Source organism: Lissotriton vulgaris, chromosome 9, assembly GCF_964263255.1.
Source record: "Lissotriton vulgaris chromosome 9, aLisVul1.2, whole genome shotgun sequence".
Taxonomy (NCBI): Eukaryota; Metazoa; Chordata; class Amphibia; order Caudata; family Salamandridae; genus Lissotriton; species Lissotriton vulgaris.
Genome location: NC_141697.1, coordinates 762,809,568 through 762,827,731, shown reverse-complemented (window position 1 = coordinate 762,827,731; position 18,164 = coordinate 762,809,568). Strand labels below are relative to the sequence as shown.

The window sequence follows — 18,164 nt, the reverse complement described above, 5'->3', positions numbered from 1 at the left end:
TACTAGAATCACAACGGTCCTCGATGCCCATGCCCCTCTAAAAACACGCAGCTGTAAGGGTAAAGACTCCGCCCCCTGGTTTAATGATGACCTAAAAAACCTAAAACAGGGATGCAAACAAGCTGAGAGAAGGTGGAGACGCGACTATAATGATACCTTTAAAGAGGTGTGGAAAAATAAGGTCCTTGCTTACAAGAATCTGATTAAAAAATCTAAAACAGAATACTATTCCTCTCTGATGTGCAACACCACCAACAATTCCAGGAGTATCTTTAATATACTAAATAGCGTCTCCAATCCGGAGTGTTCCAAGAATGCGATCGTCCCGTCCCAAGACCTATGCGACAACCTTGCTGTATTTTTCAAGGAAAAAATTGAACTCATCCTTAAAGACTTGGACACTCCTCTGGATCTCGTCCCTCCCTCCCTCCGACCTGAGACCTGGCTCTCCGGTGGACCGATTGGCTGGCCCTGCCACGGCTACGAAGGAAACGTTACTCAAATTCCCACCACTTACTTATGAGGCCTTCACTAAGTTAGCTAGGGGGATCGCCTCCGGGTCTCCTATGGATCCGGTGCCTCCCAAAATTTGGAAGGAATTTGAGGATGAACTATTCCCCTCACTCCACCAAATTTGTAACCAATCCCTGGTGACTGGCACCGTTCCAGCTCAGTGGAAACGGGCGCTAGTTTCTCCTTTGTTAAAAAAACCCTCCCTAGACCCTGATTGTTCAAAAAACTATAGGCCCATCTCCCTGCTGCCTTTCCCTGCCAAAGTTGTTGAGCGTCTAGTTAGCAACACTCTCTCCGACCATCTGCAACGTCATCTATTACTAGATGAGGACCAATTTGGTTTTCGGCCTGCCCATGGAACCCAAACTGCCCTCATCACCGCTATGGATGAGCTTCAAAGGCGTGCAGACAGAAGGCAGGCAGCGTTCCTGATCCTGCTCGATATGTCTCCCGCCTTTGACACGGTGAATCATAAGATTCTACTGAGGCAGCTGTTTGAGGCGGGAGTGAGAGACACTGCGCTGCAATGGTTTAATTCATTTTTGCAGGATAGGCAGCAGGCAGTATCCATGCCACTTTTCCAGTCAGCCTTTTCCCTGGTAACGCATGGGGTCCCTCAGGGCTCAGCAATTAGCCCAATACTTTTTAACTTGTACCTCAGACCTCTGATTTTACTCATCAAAAGCTTCAACATCAGGATTATCAACTACGCCGACGACACGCAGATGATCCTCTCCTTGGAAGGAGAGGACTCAACTCCTGTGGAGGTCCTACACAATTGTCTGCGTGACACGTCTCGGTGGCTAAAGGACAACTCCCTTCAGTTCAACGCAGGGAAGACGGAGGTGCTCTTCAGTGCCGGAACTAGGATTTCCCGACCGTTTCCAAACAACTTTTGGCCCCTGGAAATAGGGTCCAATATACGGCCGGTGGAATCAGTTCGTAACCTATGGGTCATGTTGCATCATAGGCTCAGTATGGAGACGCATGTTCAAAAAACGTCGGCCTGTTGTTTTGCCATCCTTCGTTCCCTAAGGAAAGTTCTGCCCCTCTTACCTACCCATGCTCGCGACCAAGTGGTTAGATGTACCATCCTTAGCAGGTTGGACTATTGTAATGCCCTCCTGCTTGGGTCCCCTGAGTTCCTGTTGGACAGGCTCCAGAGGGTCCAATCAGCAGCTGCTAAGCTGGCTCTGGGGCTTCCGAGAAGATCTCATGGACCGTCCGCCCTGGCAAAGCTGCACTGTAAATGTATGTAAATGTATAGGCATTTATATAGCGCACTACTTACCCGGAGGGTCCCAAGGCGCTTCGACCGCTGCGAAACCCTTCCTGGCTTCCCTGAGAGATGGTCCCTTAATGGGTATCTCCAGGGTGAGACCAGGCATCCCCGGCGGTCTGGTGGGGCCGTTAGTGAAGATGAGGCAAGCTAATGCCCAGAGTTGCCGAGTGTGATCGCTGATCAGAGTGGGCACCGAGGCGAGAGAATTATCGAGTCCGCGGACCCTGGTCCAGAAACCTGCCGCGCCGGGAATCGAACCCTGGTCCCGGGCCGTCCTCTGCTCTCGGGTCTGCCGCCTCTAACACTGGCTACCTATAAGACAGAGGATACAATTTAAGGCCCTCTGTATAGTCTTTAGGGCTCTCCATGGTTCTGGCCCAGCCCCCTTACAACCTAAATTTGCCTGGGACACTCCAACCAGACAGCTTCGATCCTCTGATGCCAAACTGGTAGTCGTACCCAGATTCAGGAAAGTCAGAGCCGGAGGTAGATCCTTCGAGGTGGCAGCTGCCAGACTATGGAACACTCTCCCTGTCGAGATTAGGCACCTCACTGAACTCCTCCCGTTTAGAAGAAGGATTAAAACTTGGCTATTCCCCTGTTAGTCCGCCTTTAAGCTCTCACTCCCTGTGTTTTTACTTCCGTCTCCTCTGATCTTTCAGCACCAGGATGCCTGCAATGGTGACAGCTGCGCTTTACAAATTCTCAAAATAAATAAACAGACCCCCCCAGGATATAGCGGCATGGATTAGCAAATTTAGCGGCACAAAAATGGAAATTTAGCGGCACAAATATGGAAATTTAGCGGCAATTTTGCCGCATTTTATGTGGCCATTTTTCCTACAAGCAACACAGATATCTTAGTTTTCTTTTTGTTATTTAACAAAATGATGCTATGTAGATTTAGTTTCTTTACAATGTAGACACTTTGTTTCCCTCAAGCGTGTGCTTCACAATTATGGGCTGCTGCAGTTTCACAGCAAATCTACAACTAGGAAGGAATATTTCTTTCCTGTCCATATTTTATTGTATCTTGCTCCCCGTCCCATCCTTCCCCTGTTGTTGCAACAACACCTCCTCACTGTACAGGAGTTTTTTTCCAGCTAGTACTGCAGCCACTACGTCTGGTGCACTACGTGATTTTAACATGGCAGCTCCCAGTCTACCAACACATGAGTTGGTGAGCGCCCAATGCCTCTATACAATCTATTCCAATATGACGACAGCGGTTTTCTGAGTCTGATTGTTGTAGCACTCACCATGCATCTTCTCTTCGCTCCCCTCCCCCAAACACAGGCTCTTGTCACTACCTTTGGTATATTTACCAAAGTGCCGTTATTCAAATTTGAGGCAAGTGTCCTAATTTTCATGCTTCAAATGTATTTCTTAGCACTTTTACATCAATCTATCTCAGTGGCTGCAGCTACCAACCTACTGCAGGAAAACCTAGGGCTAGAATTGGCAAGGTGAGAGTTTATTACCCGGTTTATGCAGGTAAACTCATGTCAGGTCAGTTTGTGTCTTGCAATAGAGTTTGTGTCGGCACCCAATACTTCTTTTAAAGTGAAAGCACTCATAAATAAACTCTGACTCCCTTCAACGTGCAGTACTAGCGTAAGACACTCTGGAAAGTCTGTGTGAATATGCCTCAGCAAAGTTGTGGATGGGTGTTGTGTGCCCTTCGCAGTCGCACGAGTGTGAGCAGAGTTGTGGCAGAGGCCCACCACTTGGATCTCATTGCTGAAGAAAACTGAATGACCGGGCTGGTTAAGTGTTCATCCAACTTCGGCAATAGCAGCCTCCTGGGTGTGGGGGGTGAGGGAGGAGGGAGGGGGGAGGTGTTGGTCCACCAGCGACGGTAATGATGACTCCTTTGTCTACAGCTGAGTGCCAGGTTCTCTGGTTACAGGAGAGATGCTGGATGGCAAGCGGGTACTTGGAAAGCTGTTGTCACTTCATGCAAATTGACAATTGACACATGACCCATGCTGGGAGACACGTCGCAGCTCGGTGCATGTCACACTCCTAATAACAAATTGACTTATTCGGGCTAGCAGACCCCCCAGGATATAGCGGCTTTTGTAAAAATGCAGCGATTTCTACAAAAGTGCGGATTTCGTGGGCACTTTTGTAAAAATTGCTGAATTTTTACAAAAGTGCAGATTTTGCGCCAAATCGCGAAATCCTGGAGGGTCTGAGTAAAGTGTCATAGACTGGCATTGAGTAGAGTGGGATAGAATGGTGTGTCATAGAATGACATAGGAGTGCTGTCGAGTGTCTTAGAGTAGCATGGAGTGCCATAAGGTGGATGGGCATAGAGTGGAGTAAAGTGTTGTGGACTGCCATTGAGTGTAGTGGCATATAGTGTAGTAGAGTAACACAGTGTTGTGAATTGGCGTAAAGTGGACTGTCTTAGAGTGAAGTAAAGTGTTTTGACGGGCATGGGGTGTCGTGAAGTCAAGTGTGCATGGTGGGGTAGTGCAATGCCATTACAGACAACACATTTTCAATTGAAATGACTGACATTTGCACAGACATACCGTTTTACTGATGAAACTCTGTAGTTCTCAAACGATAATGTGTGGAAATGGCATCATTTAGTGTATTGATTTGTTTTAATCGTATTAAAATATTGGTTTCGACCACACTGCAGAATTACCCCCAAAAAATTGCTTCATTTGTGCTTTCCTAATTCGGATGTTTTCCAAAATATTTGCACAGTTTGTTTACCAACATTTAAATTTTGTTGTGAGCATTTCCTTTCGCACTCCCAGAACGCCAGATAAATCCTATTACTTTGAAATCCAAGAAAGAAAAGTAAACACCAAGCTCCCTTGGAAAACAGAGCCCGACATTTGGCCTCTGTCTTTGAATGCACAGCAGATGTGATAAGAGGAGAACAGCAGATGTGATGAGATGAGAACAAAATTTAGAAGCCTGTGTAGAGAAAGCGAGCGCATGTGGAAGAATACAGGAAACAGGGTATGCTCCACAGGAGGGACAAAGGCATACTGGATACCCTCAAACAGGAAAGCCAGCGCAAATAGAAGGCACACAAATATGAGTTATAATCCACAGAGCAATAGGCAGAATGCATACCCAGGTCAGCTTTCAGAAAGTCCCAAAAATGTCTTTGCAAACAGAATGAGTGCTGTCTCTGCATTCTGCCTTCCTACTCTGTGAATGGAATTCTCTTCCCGAATTGATGTATAGCAGAGTTTCCTATCACTCTTCAGTAACCCATCTCCTGCTTCATTAAAAATTTCAAAGACCAGGGACTCATATATAATCTCATAGCTCCTTGGGGAAGAAAGAGGAGATGCAAAGAGAAAGCCCTCTTCCCGCCTCATTAGTGAGCACTGTCCTTGGGTTCTTTGTCCATCCATGATCATTGAGCAATATCCCTTGTACACACTGTGTATCACTGCTTGTGCCACAGAGGTGAATGCAGTAATATTGATGCTTTAAAATAGGGTACCCAAATTAAGTTTGTGGGCACCTCCGTCTCCAAGGTTAAGCAGGTTACATTTGTTCTAGGAGATGGTGCGGGTTAGGGACTCAGGATACACAACAACAAAGTAAATATCACAAAAGCAACCCCATGTCCAGCTACTGGTATAATTATTATGACTAAAATGACTGATACCTTGTTATGTGTTTAATTTTCAAAGAAATACTTTTTCTCGACTTGGAGTTTGGATGAGGTTTCTTAAATTTTTCGTAAAACCCAAGCAGTATAGTTGATTGTACTGTTTTGTGACCTCTTTCAACTGACGTTTTCTTCAATAGCAATCATCCATGGAAGGGTAACAATGAACCTACTTGAACTGCAAGTGCTTAGAATGTACTGTAAACTGCAGGGTTACAACAGAAGCTGATTTACAGATATACAACCGGACAGCAGTGTGCATCAGTACTCCTGGATCGGTTGTATATTTATATGCTGGGCCACTGGAATTATGCGGCAGGGTTGACTAAATTGTACAGCAGGAAAAGGCATATGATGCTTAATGTTAACATAATCAGGGCAGAGGTTTCACCTTATTACTACCACTTTGACATGCAAATACAGAAATAAGCAAGAGAAATGTTATAAGCCAACCTTTGCGAAGGGCCTTTTGCTGCACAGCATCATGTGTTGCAGCGTTTGTAGTAACTTTTGATTCGTTTGAGCTAGAAACAGTTTTGTTGGGCTGAAATTTGCAGATTATGCAACAGATTGTTGATTATGTGACAAATGCAGCAAATTCATAATTATGTGGTAAATGCAGCGGCCCCAGAATCGTGCATTTCCAGTGGCCCTGCATTTATTTAGTGGTTTCAAAGTACCTCCATGGAGAATGTTTTACTTTTTTGGACTACATTCTATTTATATATTTTGAAAATGTATACAATGTTTACTTTAATCATTAGTTAATGTTTATTAGATTTGTCAGTAAGATATTTGCACTCTCCTGAATTTAGTCAGACGTAGAAGGATAGCAGAGAAGTGATGAGTTTGAGATGGAGACTACAGAAATAAAGAGAGTCTGAAGTAAAGCTGGTCCTTTGCCTCTCATAGCCTTGTGACAGATCGAGAGGGTCTTAAAAAAGACCACTTTTCACAATGTGTATCCCATACAATCTTTTAAAAGGCTGAAAATTGAAGCATGGAATGGCAGGTTCAGTAAGAGAAGTGTCAAAACATTTTATACAGTTAGAAGACTGCTTAACAGTTAGGAAGGAAGCCCAAGATACGGGGTCATACTATAGTAAAGTCAGCAGAAAAAAGTGACTTCCTGCATCACTGGTAAATGTCAGGAAAAAGGAAAGGGAGTAATACGTTTTCCCGGCATCTATATATAAGTGCACATAAGTGACCTTAATTATTTGGGCAAAAGATGAGGCAGTATCCGGAAGTATGCCAAAATTTAGTTTTGAGTCCACAAGGGTGGCTGCGGAAGACACCCTGTTCTTTAGGCCACAGAAATGAGGGTTCACCCAATCAAGACGCTGTTTTTTAGCAGAGTTTTGCTTGCTGGAACTATTCTCTTATCTAGACTGATAACAAAGGCATGCAATTATGAAAGTTTAAATGGATCAGTTGAGAGTTTGCATCAAATTATCATTATATTTGCTCTTAATTGCTAGGATAAGACAGAAAGCCCACGTAAGTGGAAAAGCTGGACTATAAGGATGCACAAACATTGAAACAAGTAAAATTCAGAAAAGAATCTTTAAGGGTTCAAAGTGAGCAATATACGGGTCAATTGGAAAGGATGAAGAGTAATTGCTCGAGTATGACCAGTACGGAAGGATGATGCATGCATGCTCATTGGCCTATATCCCGTTGCTAGATAATCGGGGGGAAAGAAGTGTAGAATGGGAAACGGTATTAAATGCTGCCAAGAAATGTAACTGAATCAAATGGGCAGTACCTCCCTGTTCTTGATCATTCTGAGTTGAACAGCTTGATTATATGATCAGGAATGTTGTAGGAGTTGGAGGATGAAAACTATTGATTTATTTTTCAAAGTCCTTTACAAGTAACACAGATCTGGTGAAAATTACTATCAACAGAGTCATCTGCTGCAAATGCAAATCTTGTTTCTGGTTATCAGTGACACCGCAGGTATGAGGGAGCGGTTGCACTGCCCAGTAAGGGCAAGGGCTACTATTTCCCTGGCCAGAAACAATGGAGGAGAGAATAAAAGCTGATGTAGGAAGGTGGACTTAAATTAATTTAATTGAAGATATTGTAGCCACTAAGTACTTCCCAATGAAAGAATTGCATGACGAAAATCATTCTTTCTGATGGCTGTATCTTCCTGTAGATTCCTCACCTTATGAAGGCTCCTTCAGGGTTCAGACTGGGCTTGAAAACATTTTCCCTGGCCAGGAATGCCCAGTGCCACCAATTGCATGACTCTACCAAGGTGTATTAGATTTCAGGTGGTGCTGTGACCTCATGTCCTTTTATCCACACTTCTATGATGAGGAGTGAAGCTCTCTCTGTGTCTCACTGACTAATTCTTCAGCTTTTAACAGCGACTTGTTCAAATGTCACCTCAAAGAACATCTGGATTCAAGCCTTGTACAAAGTGCCAGAAGAAGGGCTGTTTTTCACACTCTGATGACGGAAGGAACATTGTGTGGATGTGGTGTTTGGGTTCTGGGCATGACAATACAGCCTGGAACACCAGCCCTCCATGGATCAAAAGCTGTCGGGGAGTGGGAGACAAGGTGATTTTGAGAAAAGGCCCATAGGGGGAAAGTTCCCTCCTGCATGCTTGACGAATACTTCAACTCCCATTAGGATGCTGCATTATAATATTGATCCTGGCATTTAGTTAGAATTATAAAATACTAGTGACCTAGATACTTCACCAAAAGGTAACTCTTTCTACCTCTCTGGCTGTGTTTTGGAGGAGGTCTCAACTTTTACAACATTCATTTTCCAGGATGCAGGGGCCTCTGAACTGACTTTGCCTTTTGCTAAAGTGAAGGCTAACATTCTGACTAAGACCGTGCAATCATCCACACGTTCTGGGGACCCCTACTGTGATTCATTGACGGCCTCTCGGACACTATAATTTGTGCTTGGGAAGAACCCGTTTTGGGCCCTGCAGTTGACATAATCCAGATACCTTAGGGCTGCTCTAGGTGACTCACACTTTTTGTCCCTATGCACTGATGGACGAACCCCTGCAAACTGTGGGGGTTTTGTTAACATTTCTCCTTCTGCAGCCTCAGACTATTATACTCAAGGATGCTTCTCAATGTGCTAGGGTGCTTATTGTGGCAACATGCTCATGTAAAGCCTTTGGTCCATGTGGGAGCAGTGTCTGCTCATGGGCTCGAGCCTGGTTGTGCCCGACCTTTGTTGAAGGCCATACTCCCTTCCGTGCCAGAGGACTGTGTACAGATTCTATCAGTCGGCATCAGCACCATCTTGTATAACAACAAACTGGGCAGAATGGGGTTGTGGCCCCTATGTTTGGCGATGATTAGTCTGCAGACATGGGCGCAGTGGCGGTAAGTTTTCCCAGTCGTGCCATTTTTCAGGATTCCTAAATATGAGAGCAGATGCCCTCAGTTGTCTCTTCCTTGAGGACTAACAATGGGAGCTACATCTCAGTGTCAGGTGTGATTTCTCCAGGTAGAGGTTTCCATTCATAAATGTCTCGAACATGAAGTGCCCTCTGTTTTGTGCCATACATTTCCCGTCAGGTGGTTTCCCTAGCTTCAGCTGGGCTTATGGCCCATGGTATGAATTCCTGACGATCCCACTCCTATCCAGCATGGAAACAATGGGAGGATCATGCTCAACTGATTGCTACCCTAGACTGGGTGAGGAGGATCTGGTATGAAGATGTTACAATCTGCACTTAGCCACCTCTTCCTCCCTGAGTCGACATGCTCTCCCATTGGTGGTTTGGTCCTCCAACCAAATAGCAAGACATTTCAGCTGCATGCATGGAGATTGGGAAATGCCAACTAACTTAATTTTCCCTTCCTGATGAGGTCTGAAAAGATCATCTTGGCAGCCAACAAAGCCTGCAATACAGTCCAGCTACACAGACTGCTTTACTAAGTGTTTTCAGTTGGTATGTTGTAAGATATTAATCCTTTTAAACCTCTACAACCAATGTCCTGACGTTTGCACTGCCCCTTACATAGCCAGCTCTGGACGTTGTCACAGTTAAAGGCTAACTAGCAACATTCTTTTATGTATCTTTCTGACCAACCTTCTCTGTTTAAATCACCACATGTGGCTCCATTTTTTGATGGTATTTCCATTCGAGTCAATGCCCTGGTGCCTTGTTCTACTTCTCAATCTAAAAGAAATTCTGTTGATGATGATCACTTTTGTTCCTAGTGTCTCAGAATTTCTGGCCCTATAGATTTGTCCACCCTTCACTCTTTTCTACCCAGGTAAGTTGGTCCTTGCATTTGCATTCATGTAGCACTTACTACCCCTGACCTTCACACCTACCCATCCTTTTCAGGTCGAGCCTGGACAACGCTCTGCGAGGTACTGCTCTCGACTGGATCACATCCTACCTTCAAAACGAAACTAATGTCATCCATACTCCCCCTTTCTCATCTAAACCCTACTTCACTTAAGTAGGGGTCTCTGAAGGCTTCATCTTCTGACCCATGCTTTTCAACATGTACATGAAGTAATTACCAGCACTGATCAATGAATTTCACCTCAGATGCTATAACCATGCAGATGACACACACACACTTTCCTTTAACTGGAAAGCTGAAAAGATATTGGAAACCCACACATTTTCAGTTGCTTCAGAACCATTGACAAATGGATGCCATCAGAGAGAGACTGAGAGAGAGAGACTGTGAGAGACTGACTAACTGTTCGGAAGAGGAGAGAGAATAAAAGGACCTATAGCTGGAAAAGCCAGGTTTTCAGGTTGTTTTCGGAAGAGGGTCTCCGTTGGTTCAGCACAGAGAAAAGAGGCAGTGCATTCCAGTTTTTGGTTGCCAGATATATGAACGAACGTACTCCCATTCCTACTTGTTGTTCTTTTTTTTTATACTTGTTTTTAATAAAACCGCTTCCACTGTATCAGGTACAACAGATATAAATATACAATTTAGGATCTTAAAAGCAATATACAGTCTGTGATGTCCACGGGAGCGTGCTGCTCATCCATTAGAACAATGCAAATGCAGTTTATATTTTTATATTTGTAGGACCAATACCCTACATAACAAATAAACAATAATCATCGTTTCAACTAGGGAACTAAGTTTCCTCCCCAATCCAACCCCTCCCCCTCCCTCATGACAGCGGCAGGCAGGTAGCCCAACCATTCATACTTTGTGTACTTTAGGAACTTTGACCAGATAAGTCCCGTTCGATCTAAGATGGCGTGTAGGATTAGAACGGTTGAGTAAATCATAATGATAACTCTGCCCTTTGCCCTGCCCTGCAAGCTACGATGACTAATGCATAATGCTTTAAAATTAACTATTTTCTTAACCGGCAGCCAATGCAAGTCATCAAGAGCCTTACCAGTAGAAACTCTTCGTGGAAGCTCAGAACTAAGCGAGCCGCCACATTCTGAATACATTGCAGCCTGTGAAGGCATTTTTTTGTTGCTCCCAAATAGAGAACGTTTCTGTAGTCCATTTGAGATGATAACAGGGTGTGGACCATGGTTTTCCTACCTGGGGTGGGGAGAATGTTCAGAGTTTTCCAAACCATTCTAAGGATTCCAAAGCACTTCCCTGCAGCCTTCTGGTATGTGCCTCAAAAGAAAGAGTGGAGTTTAACCAGACTTCTAGTTTTTTTTAACCTGTTTTCTTAGGGTAGGGGTAGGACCCAGAGTCTATGCCCACCATGCCGATGACCAAATGGAGAGGGATTTCACCACCACTAAGATCACTCTTTTACTACCATTTAATTTAAGGCAGTTATTTGTCATCCAGGACGCCAAGTCCTGCATGCAAGAAGAAAACTTGGTGGCTGCTACCTCAGCCGTGTGACAGAGAGACAACAAGATGCGTGTCATCTGCATATGACATAGTGGTTACACCCTGCCTTTCCACAATCTCTGCCAGGGGAGCAATGTAAAGGGTAAAAAGATTTGGGCTCAGAGTGGAGCCTTGAGGAACCCCGTGAGACAGATCTATGCTTTTGGAGATATATGGGCGTTGTGCAACCTGGAAGCTCTGATCCTACAAAAAGGAAGCTATCCATTTTAGTGCGGCTTCATCCAGCCCTCCTAATCTAAGACGTTGTAAAAGTAGTTGTGGGATACCGTACCGTATCAAAAGCAGCGCTAAGGTCCAATAGGACCAAGGCAACCGTCTGACCTTCATCCACACGTCTGTGTATTGTCTCTGTAGCAAGGAGCAGTGCTGACTCTGTAGAGTACGTGGCTCTGAAGCCTGATTGTGTGAGGTGGAGTAGATTTTGCCGGTTAATATGTGCAACTAGTTCTGTATTTATCACCTTTTCTGCTATTTTAGAGAAACCGGGCAGAAGCGAAATAAGGCGCAGGTTCTCCAGCTGACTTGTGTCAGCTCCTGGCTTTTTCAGTATGGGGAGGACAATTGCCTGCTTCCATATATTTGGAACCACACCACCAGAAAAGGAAAGATCAAGAAGCTGCCGTATGCAAGGTATTATTTCCAGGCTTTCTATCATAATCTTGGGAGTAGCTGGATCTGGGGAGAGACGGATATAATTCTTAAAGCCGGATATAATTCTTAAAGCTACCCCTTTTGGATCTTCCAGTAAGGGTGGATAGAATTTAGAGAGGGAGTTGGCCCCATCCACAGAGGTCCTATCAGTTTGGCAGAGCATCCCATTTAGGGCCTCATCCAGAAAGGTATCATATATTTTAACTACCTTCTCAGCAAAACAATCAGCAATTTGGTTACACGACTCAGATGAGCTGGTAGCTGTATCCACAGTTCTCTCAAGCGAGGACACATCTTTAAGGATGGTGTTATCTGCGTTCTCTATTATGTCATTATAGTAGGCACTATGCTTTTTTTTTTTATAAGAGTGGTAGTGCTTTAAGTTTAGCTTGTAGGCAGTCTTTATTATGGTCTGAAAAGTCTATCCTCCATGTGCGTTCTAGACTCTAACAACATTTTCTGCTGTTCTTAGGGCTTCATGAAACCATGGTGCTGATTTAGTCGGTCTATAAGGGAAGCTGGAGGTCCAGGGAGCCACTACATCCAGTGCTTCCGAAATCCACTTTTCCACTGAGCTACATGCCACTTCCCCTCCTTTCCCAGGAGCCAACTCTACTGGAGGGCCTGAATACAGCTCACTGAGCTAAATCTAGACCATCTCCTGTGTAGGGTGCTTAGTCCTATTGTAGCTATAGGGGGGATTTTGGGTAGAGGAATATAAAAAGCAACGAGATGGTGGTCAGACCATGGGACTGCAATCGAGGATGTGATTTCTAGCTCTAAACAGTTAGTAAAAATAAGGTCTAATATATGGCCTTGTTGGTGTGTTGGGAGAGATGATTTAAGTATTCGCTGAAGAGCGGCTAGTTCCTGACAGAAATTGAGCTTCACAATTAGTGTCGTCAAAGTGTAGGTTAAAATCACCTAAAACTAGCAAACTATTATAGCGAAGTGCTGGTTGTACCATTTGCTCCACTAAACTAGAGATAAAATTAGTGGCGGCCCCAGTAGGTCGATACATCAAGAAGCCCTTGACTGTGTGATTATCAGCTGCCGTTATCGAAAAGAAGGCGGCTTCACTATTGTCTATGTTGGCTATATACAGAGCACATTTTAAGGATAATTGCTAGACCATGGCTATTATTCCCTCACGCTTAATCAGGCGATCCAGTCTAAGGATGCCATAATCCTGTCGGAGGGCATCCAGTATCTCAGGGGCAGAGTCTTCCTTCAACCAGGTTTTCGTGAGAAATTTGGCACCAAGTTGATTTTCTAGAATACAATCGTGGATTTCAAACTTGTTTGTTGAGAGACCTACAATTAATGAGCATCAATTTTAACTTATGCTTTTCCCCAAGCCCTGCCTTATGAACAGTTGTTTTTATAGAGCAGTCAGTGCACTTCAATGGCATTACATTCATAGAAAGACCTTGCCTACATGGGTCTAAACCGGAGGACATAGTTCTTTTATTGCACCTCTGAATATTTCAGGTGCTGATTTACCCCAAAACAAACAGGGGTTCTGGCCCCTAGCCCCGGCTGGCCGCGGACGGGTGCAGATGGGCTTGCCTTTGGCAAGCCCGCACCGGCATGCATCTAAAATAGGAGGAGAGCGGCCGAGACTAGCCTGCCAACGTCTGTGAACAGCCAGCACAGCGGAAGTGAGTGAAAAGCATAGCTCCGCTCAAACGGCACTGGAGCTGAGGTGGAACAGAGCGCAGACAAACAGCGAGGGCTAGAGAGAAAATACAGGTAAGAGCAATAATAATACAAGCAATATAATATATATATATATATAATATATAATATAGCAATATAAGCCAGCTTAATACACAAAATTGCGCAAAATGTATTTATTAAAAGCGGTTAAAAACACAGTTAAAACAGTTGTTACTTCTCCAAGAATACGTTCCTCCTTCGCAAAGAGTCGTATGCTATGCAGACCCTTCCACTGTCTGCTTATGCTGCATGTCCGCTCCGGCATGCGTCTAAAATAGCCGGAGAGCCGCCAAGACTATCCTGCTAACCTCCGTGAACAGCTAGCACAGCGGAAGTTAGTTAAAAGCTTAGTCCCTCCCTCTGCTCAAACGACACTGCAGCCGAGGCGTGACAAAGAGAAGACAAACAGCGAGGGCCAGAGAGAACATTCAGGTAAGTGCAGTAAACAAAGATTAATACACAGTTGCGCTTAATTTAATTATTAAAAGCGGTTAAAAACACAGTTAAAACAGTTGTTACTTGTCCAAGAATGCATTCCCCCTTCGCAAAGAGTCGTATGCTATTCAGATCCTGCACTGTCTGCTTATAACCTCTACCTCCACTCTCTGACTCACCCCAAAACCCATTCTACTACTATGATCCCCAAAATAACCCTTTTTTAGACTCTTCCCTCCTCTACTCCTCCCTGTGTCATCTCAAACCTTTTACTATTCATATCTCCCAAACTAGCCTTTCTAAACCCTTCCCTCTGACTCTTTCTCTCTTAACCTTCCCTTTACTTATCCGAGATCTCCTCCTACTGCTATGATCTCCAAGAAAAACACCTTCTAGACCCTTCCCTCTTCTATCTCCTCCACATTCCTTTTCAATCCAACTAACAGACTCGCATGTCCACTGCTCAAATTAATTGCATATTTCCCCATACTAATTCTCAACTAAAACTGTTCAGGTTCCAGAGTAGTATGCTACTCGCCGAAAAGCGAGTTGGCACCTCGTCTGGAGTAATAAGCGAAATATGAATGCAATTACAATGACATTTAAAGGCAACTGAGGCACTAAACTTCTATGTGTGATTGTGTGGCTTCTCTTAGAACAGAGTTACGGCAGGAAAGGAGGTCATGATATAGAGGGCTCTGGTGGTGCAGTTTATCCACATAGTTACTGTGGGGGCCTGTCTACTTTGGCATTAATAACTTTTGATAATCTATAAGGGCTTAGCTCAAAATTCATGGTGTTACCTTCTATTGCAGAGATAACTTTGAATGAATTAGAGGCCCAGTAGTCTTCCTTTTGGTTTCAGGGTAAATTTGATCTGGTGTTGATGAAATAGGCTTTTTTTTTCTTCAGCATCCAGGACTAATCTTTTCACGTCCTCATGTTTGTTCTGAACCATGTAATCTCTAGGCACTTCCCGTTACGTTTCATGTTGCAAATGCAGGGTATGAGTGTCTCACCAAAACAACATAATTTGACTGTTGCAGATACAATGATCAATTCCCATCTTCACTGTTTTTCTTTAAGACTGTGTATTGTAATTACAAATTATATTTGCCATTTTATGGACTTAAGATTTATCTGACTGTGCAGATCCTCTGATAGGCTATGGAACATAGTTCTAACTATGTGCTCCATGTATAGTCTCAAGTGCTAAGTCAAGCTATTTGCAGAGGTCCTAAGCTTCACACTCTGTCTTCCTATGTTTTGTGCACAACAATGTATGTGGTGTCCTCCACATTTGGCATGCCCAGTCTTCCTCTTGGCGTGGGAGACCCACCATTTGTAAATGACCACCATTGCATGCTTCGCTTGCTTCCACTTTTAGACCCATATACATCTAAAATGTTGATTTCATGTACTCCGACGTCATTTAAACCACTCTGATGATCTTTGAAAGTTAAATAAAGGCTAAAGTGCCTACAAATATAAACAGTCCATTTTGGAGTGATTGATTGGCTCTTTGTTTCAAGATTCAAATATGCTTATTCACTTTGACTAGGATTTGTATCTGTGTGTGAAGTGTCTTTTTAAAAGGAGTGCTTTCATCTTGCTTCATTTTTATGTGTAGACAATTTTTAGGTGAATGGATTCCCAAGGTTTTCCACGCCAAAGAAAAGCAGTGGGTGAAAATATTGGATTTTCCTGGTAACATGTTCTCAGCACAGCTCCAGCACCCACACACTTTCCTGTCTCAACTTCATCCTGAAAAAAAAGCTCTGCTCCTAATAGCTCTTTATGCCCAGTTCCAGCCCAGGGCTGACATTGGGCTCAAAGTGGCAACTTACTGCTTGGTTGAATGAAGCCTTGTGCCGTTGGCTCTCTGTACACCACTCTAGGATTTTTTCTAATGCTTGACAGAGTAATGTTTGCCCTGGGCATTACAAAGCTGTTATTACTGAAACCCGATCAACAGTAATAGAAAATGTCTCTGAATAATCCACCCAGTCCTATTTACTTCCAGTCCTGCCTTCTAATTTTTATATGGAGCTAAATGTAAAAATAAGATAATGCTATACTTTTAGCCTTAGTTCTTTTAGTAGTATCATGCGGTTAGGCAGTGGTTGACTGTTTGGAATTAAGCCTGAGATTAAAAAAAGAGGCATTTTGTTGTTGTGCACTCTTTATTTTTACTGTGGGCTCTTGCAAATCTAAATGCGTTGAGCCATTATCTTCTCTCTCCCCACTTCAAAATTAAATTCTAAGGCCCTTGGGCTATGGCCATTGGTGGATATTGAGTGAATAGATGTCTGAAAGTCTGCATGAAAAGTTACCAATGCTAAATGCTCCCTTCCTTTTAGGATGACACGTACACCGAGAGCTACATCAGCACAATCGGGGTGGACTTCAAGATCCGAACTATAGAGCTGGATGGGAAAACCATCAAGCTGCAAATCGTGAGTATGTGTATGAGTTAGCACTAGAGCCTGAAGAGACTTTCACCTTGGTGGCCAAACAGTTTTTGCTAATTATCATGCCCTTCCATCTCTGCCCTTTCTCTGTGTTGCGTAGACCCCACAAGGAATCCCTTATCTCCGATCTTCCCCAAACCTCAGCTGTTTGCACACTACTCCCTCCTTTGCCCACATATCCTTTGTACTTCAATGGTGGGAAATTCCAGTTAGCTGTCTCAATTCTAGCACTGAACTAATTCCTGGCATAACTCAAGTACTGCCTTACATCAGCTAATCTTTTAGTCACTTCCTAAACCAGATTTCTGGACGTAAAGGAGGGAACTCCCAGTCATCTTCTGCTCTAGATCCGATTCTTGTAACTCTGAGGCATTGGCTACCAATACTACCATGTAGAACAATATTGTCATGCAGTTCCTAAGGAGGGGAGTGGGGAGGGGAAGAAAGGGGGGGCGAAAGGAAGGAAGGAAGGGAATAGGTAATCCGGTAGGAGAAGGACTAAAGACATCTTCCCAGGATCCCGGCCGTGGGTAGGTCCCACGTAGGAGTACACTGAGCAGATGGGTATTCGCTTTCACCATTGTTGTGGATTACCTTGGATGTCCTGGTTGAAGCCCCTATTTACCCCTCCATATGTTTGCTAGAAGGACGAATCACTTGGCTTTTCAAGCTGCCCCCCTCCTTTTTGGTTTAACTTTATTCCATTTAATAGGGACGGTACTATTTTGAATACCCCTATGACCATCTCCTACTTGTAAGAGTAGTTAATGTTTTTTTTCTTCCCTGGTCCTGAAGAAGCACTGCACATCCACTAGCTGTTAAAGGCGTGAAACATGTCGACCTTTGAACCACCAACACTCGTCACCCCACACACTGAGCTAGAGCAGGTCAAATTCCCCCTGCTAGCCAAGACTCTTGAAGTCTCGTTTTTAACTATAGCACAAGTGTCCAGCTAATAAAGGTTCCCTGGAGCACTCCTAGCTATTTTTAACACATGTTCTGCACCCACTCTACTCACCACCCTTTGCCTCTCGACCTCCACAGAAAGGGCCTCCTGGCTTCTAACTCTAAAGACCTCTGGCAAAGAGCCCCCCTGCAGGGCCCGCTGGGCATTGCAGCGCCAACCCAACGAGGAGCTGCCCTATGATGAAGCATGACATCTCTTTAGGTGTGTGAGGGCCCTTGCCCCTTATTGGAGCTCTCCCCTCTTTAGTCCTTCTCCTACCTGATTACCTATCCCCTTCCTTCCCTTTTCCCCCCTTTCTTCCCCTCCTTAGGAACTGCATACCCTATTGTTCTACATGTTACTGGGCATATATGCTGGACCGGTTTCTTAAAAGCCCTCGTTCCTCCATTTTATTTATGCTTCCAATGCTACCACCCTTACTCTGCTGCCCCTTCCTATTACCGCCTCCCCAAGAGAATCATTGATTAAAACATTCTACTATTTTTTGGCCTTCACGCTCCTTTTTCTTCTTCGGGACCATGAACCGATGGTTTCTTGAGATGTTTTTGCTGCACAGGGCTGGGGACACTGAAGCAGGAGTGAGGCGTGTTCTAGAGGTTCAGTCATAACTCATGGGGATAGGAGG

General features: G+C 44.2%; 1 protein-coding gene across 1 annotated transcript in view; it reads left to right on the top strand.

The window, feature by feature from the left end:
* LOC147692218 (ras-related protein Rab-1B) overlaps nucleotides 1–18,164 on the top strand; it is a 183,588-nt gene that overhangs the window by 75,821 nt on the left and 89,603 nt on the right. The window contains exon 3 of the mRNA XM_086938491.1: nucleotides 16,462–16,557. Within this exon, the coding sequence (XP_086794617.1) occupies nucleotides 16,462–16,557 (96 nt within the window). The remainder of the gene's footprint in view (nucleotides 1–16,461; nucleotides 16,558–18,164) is intronic.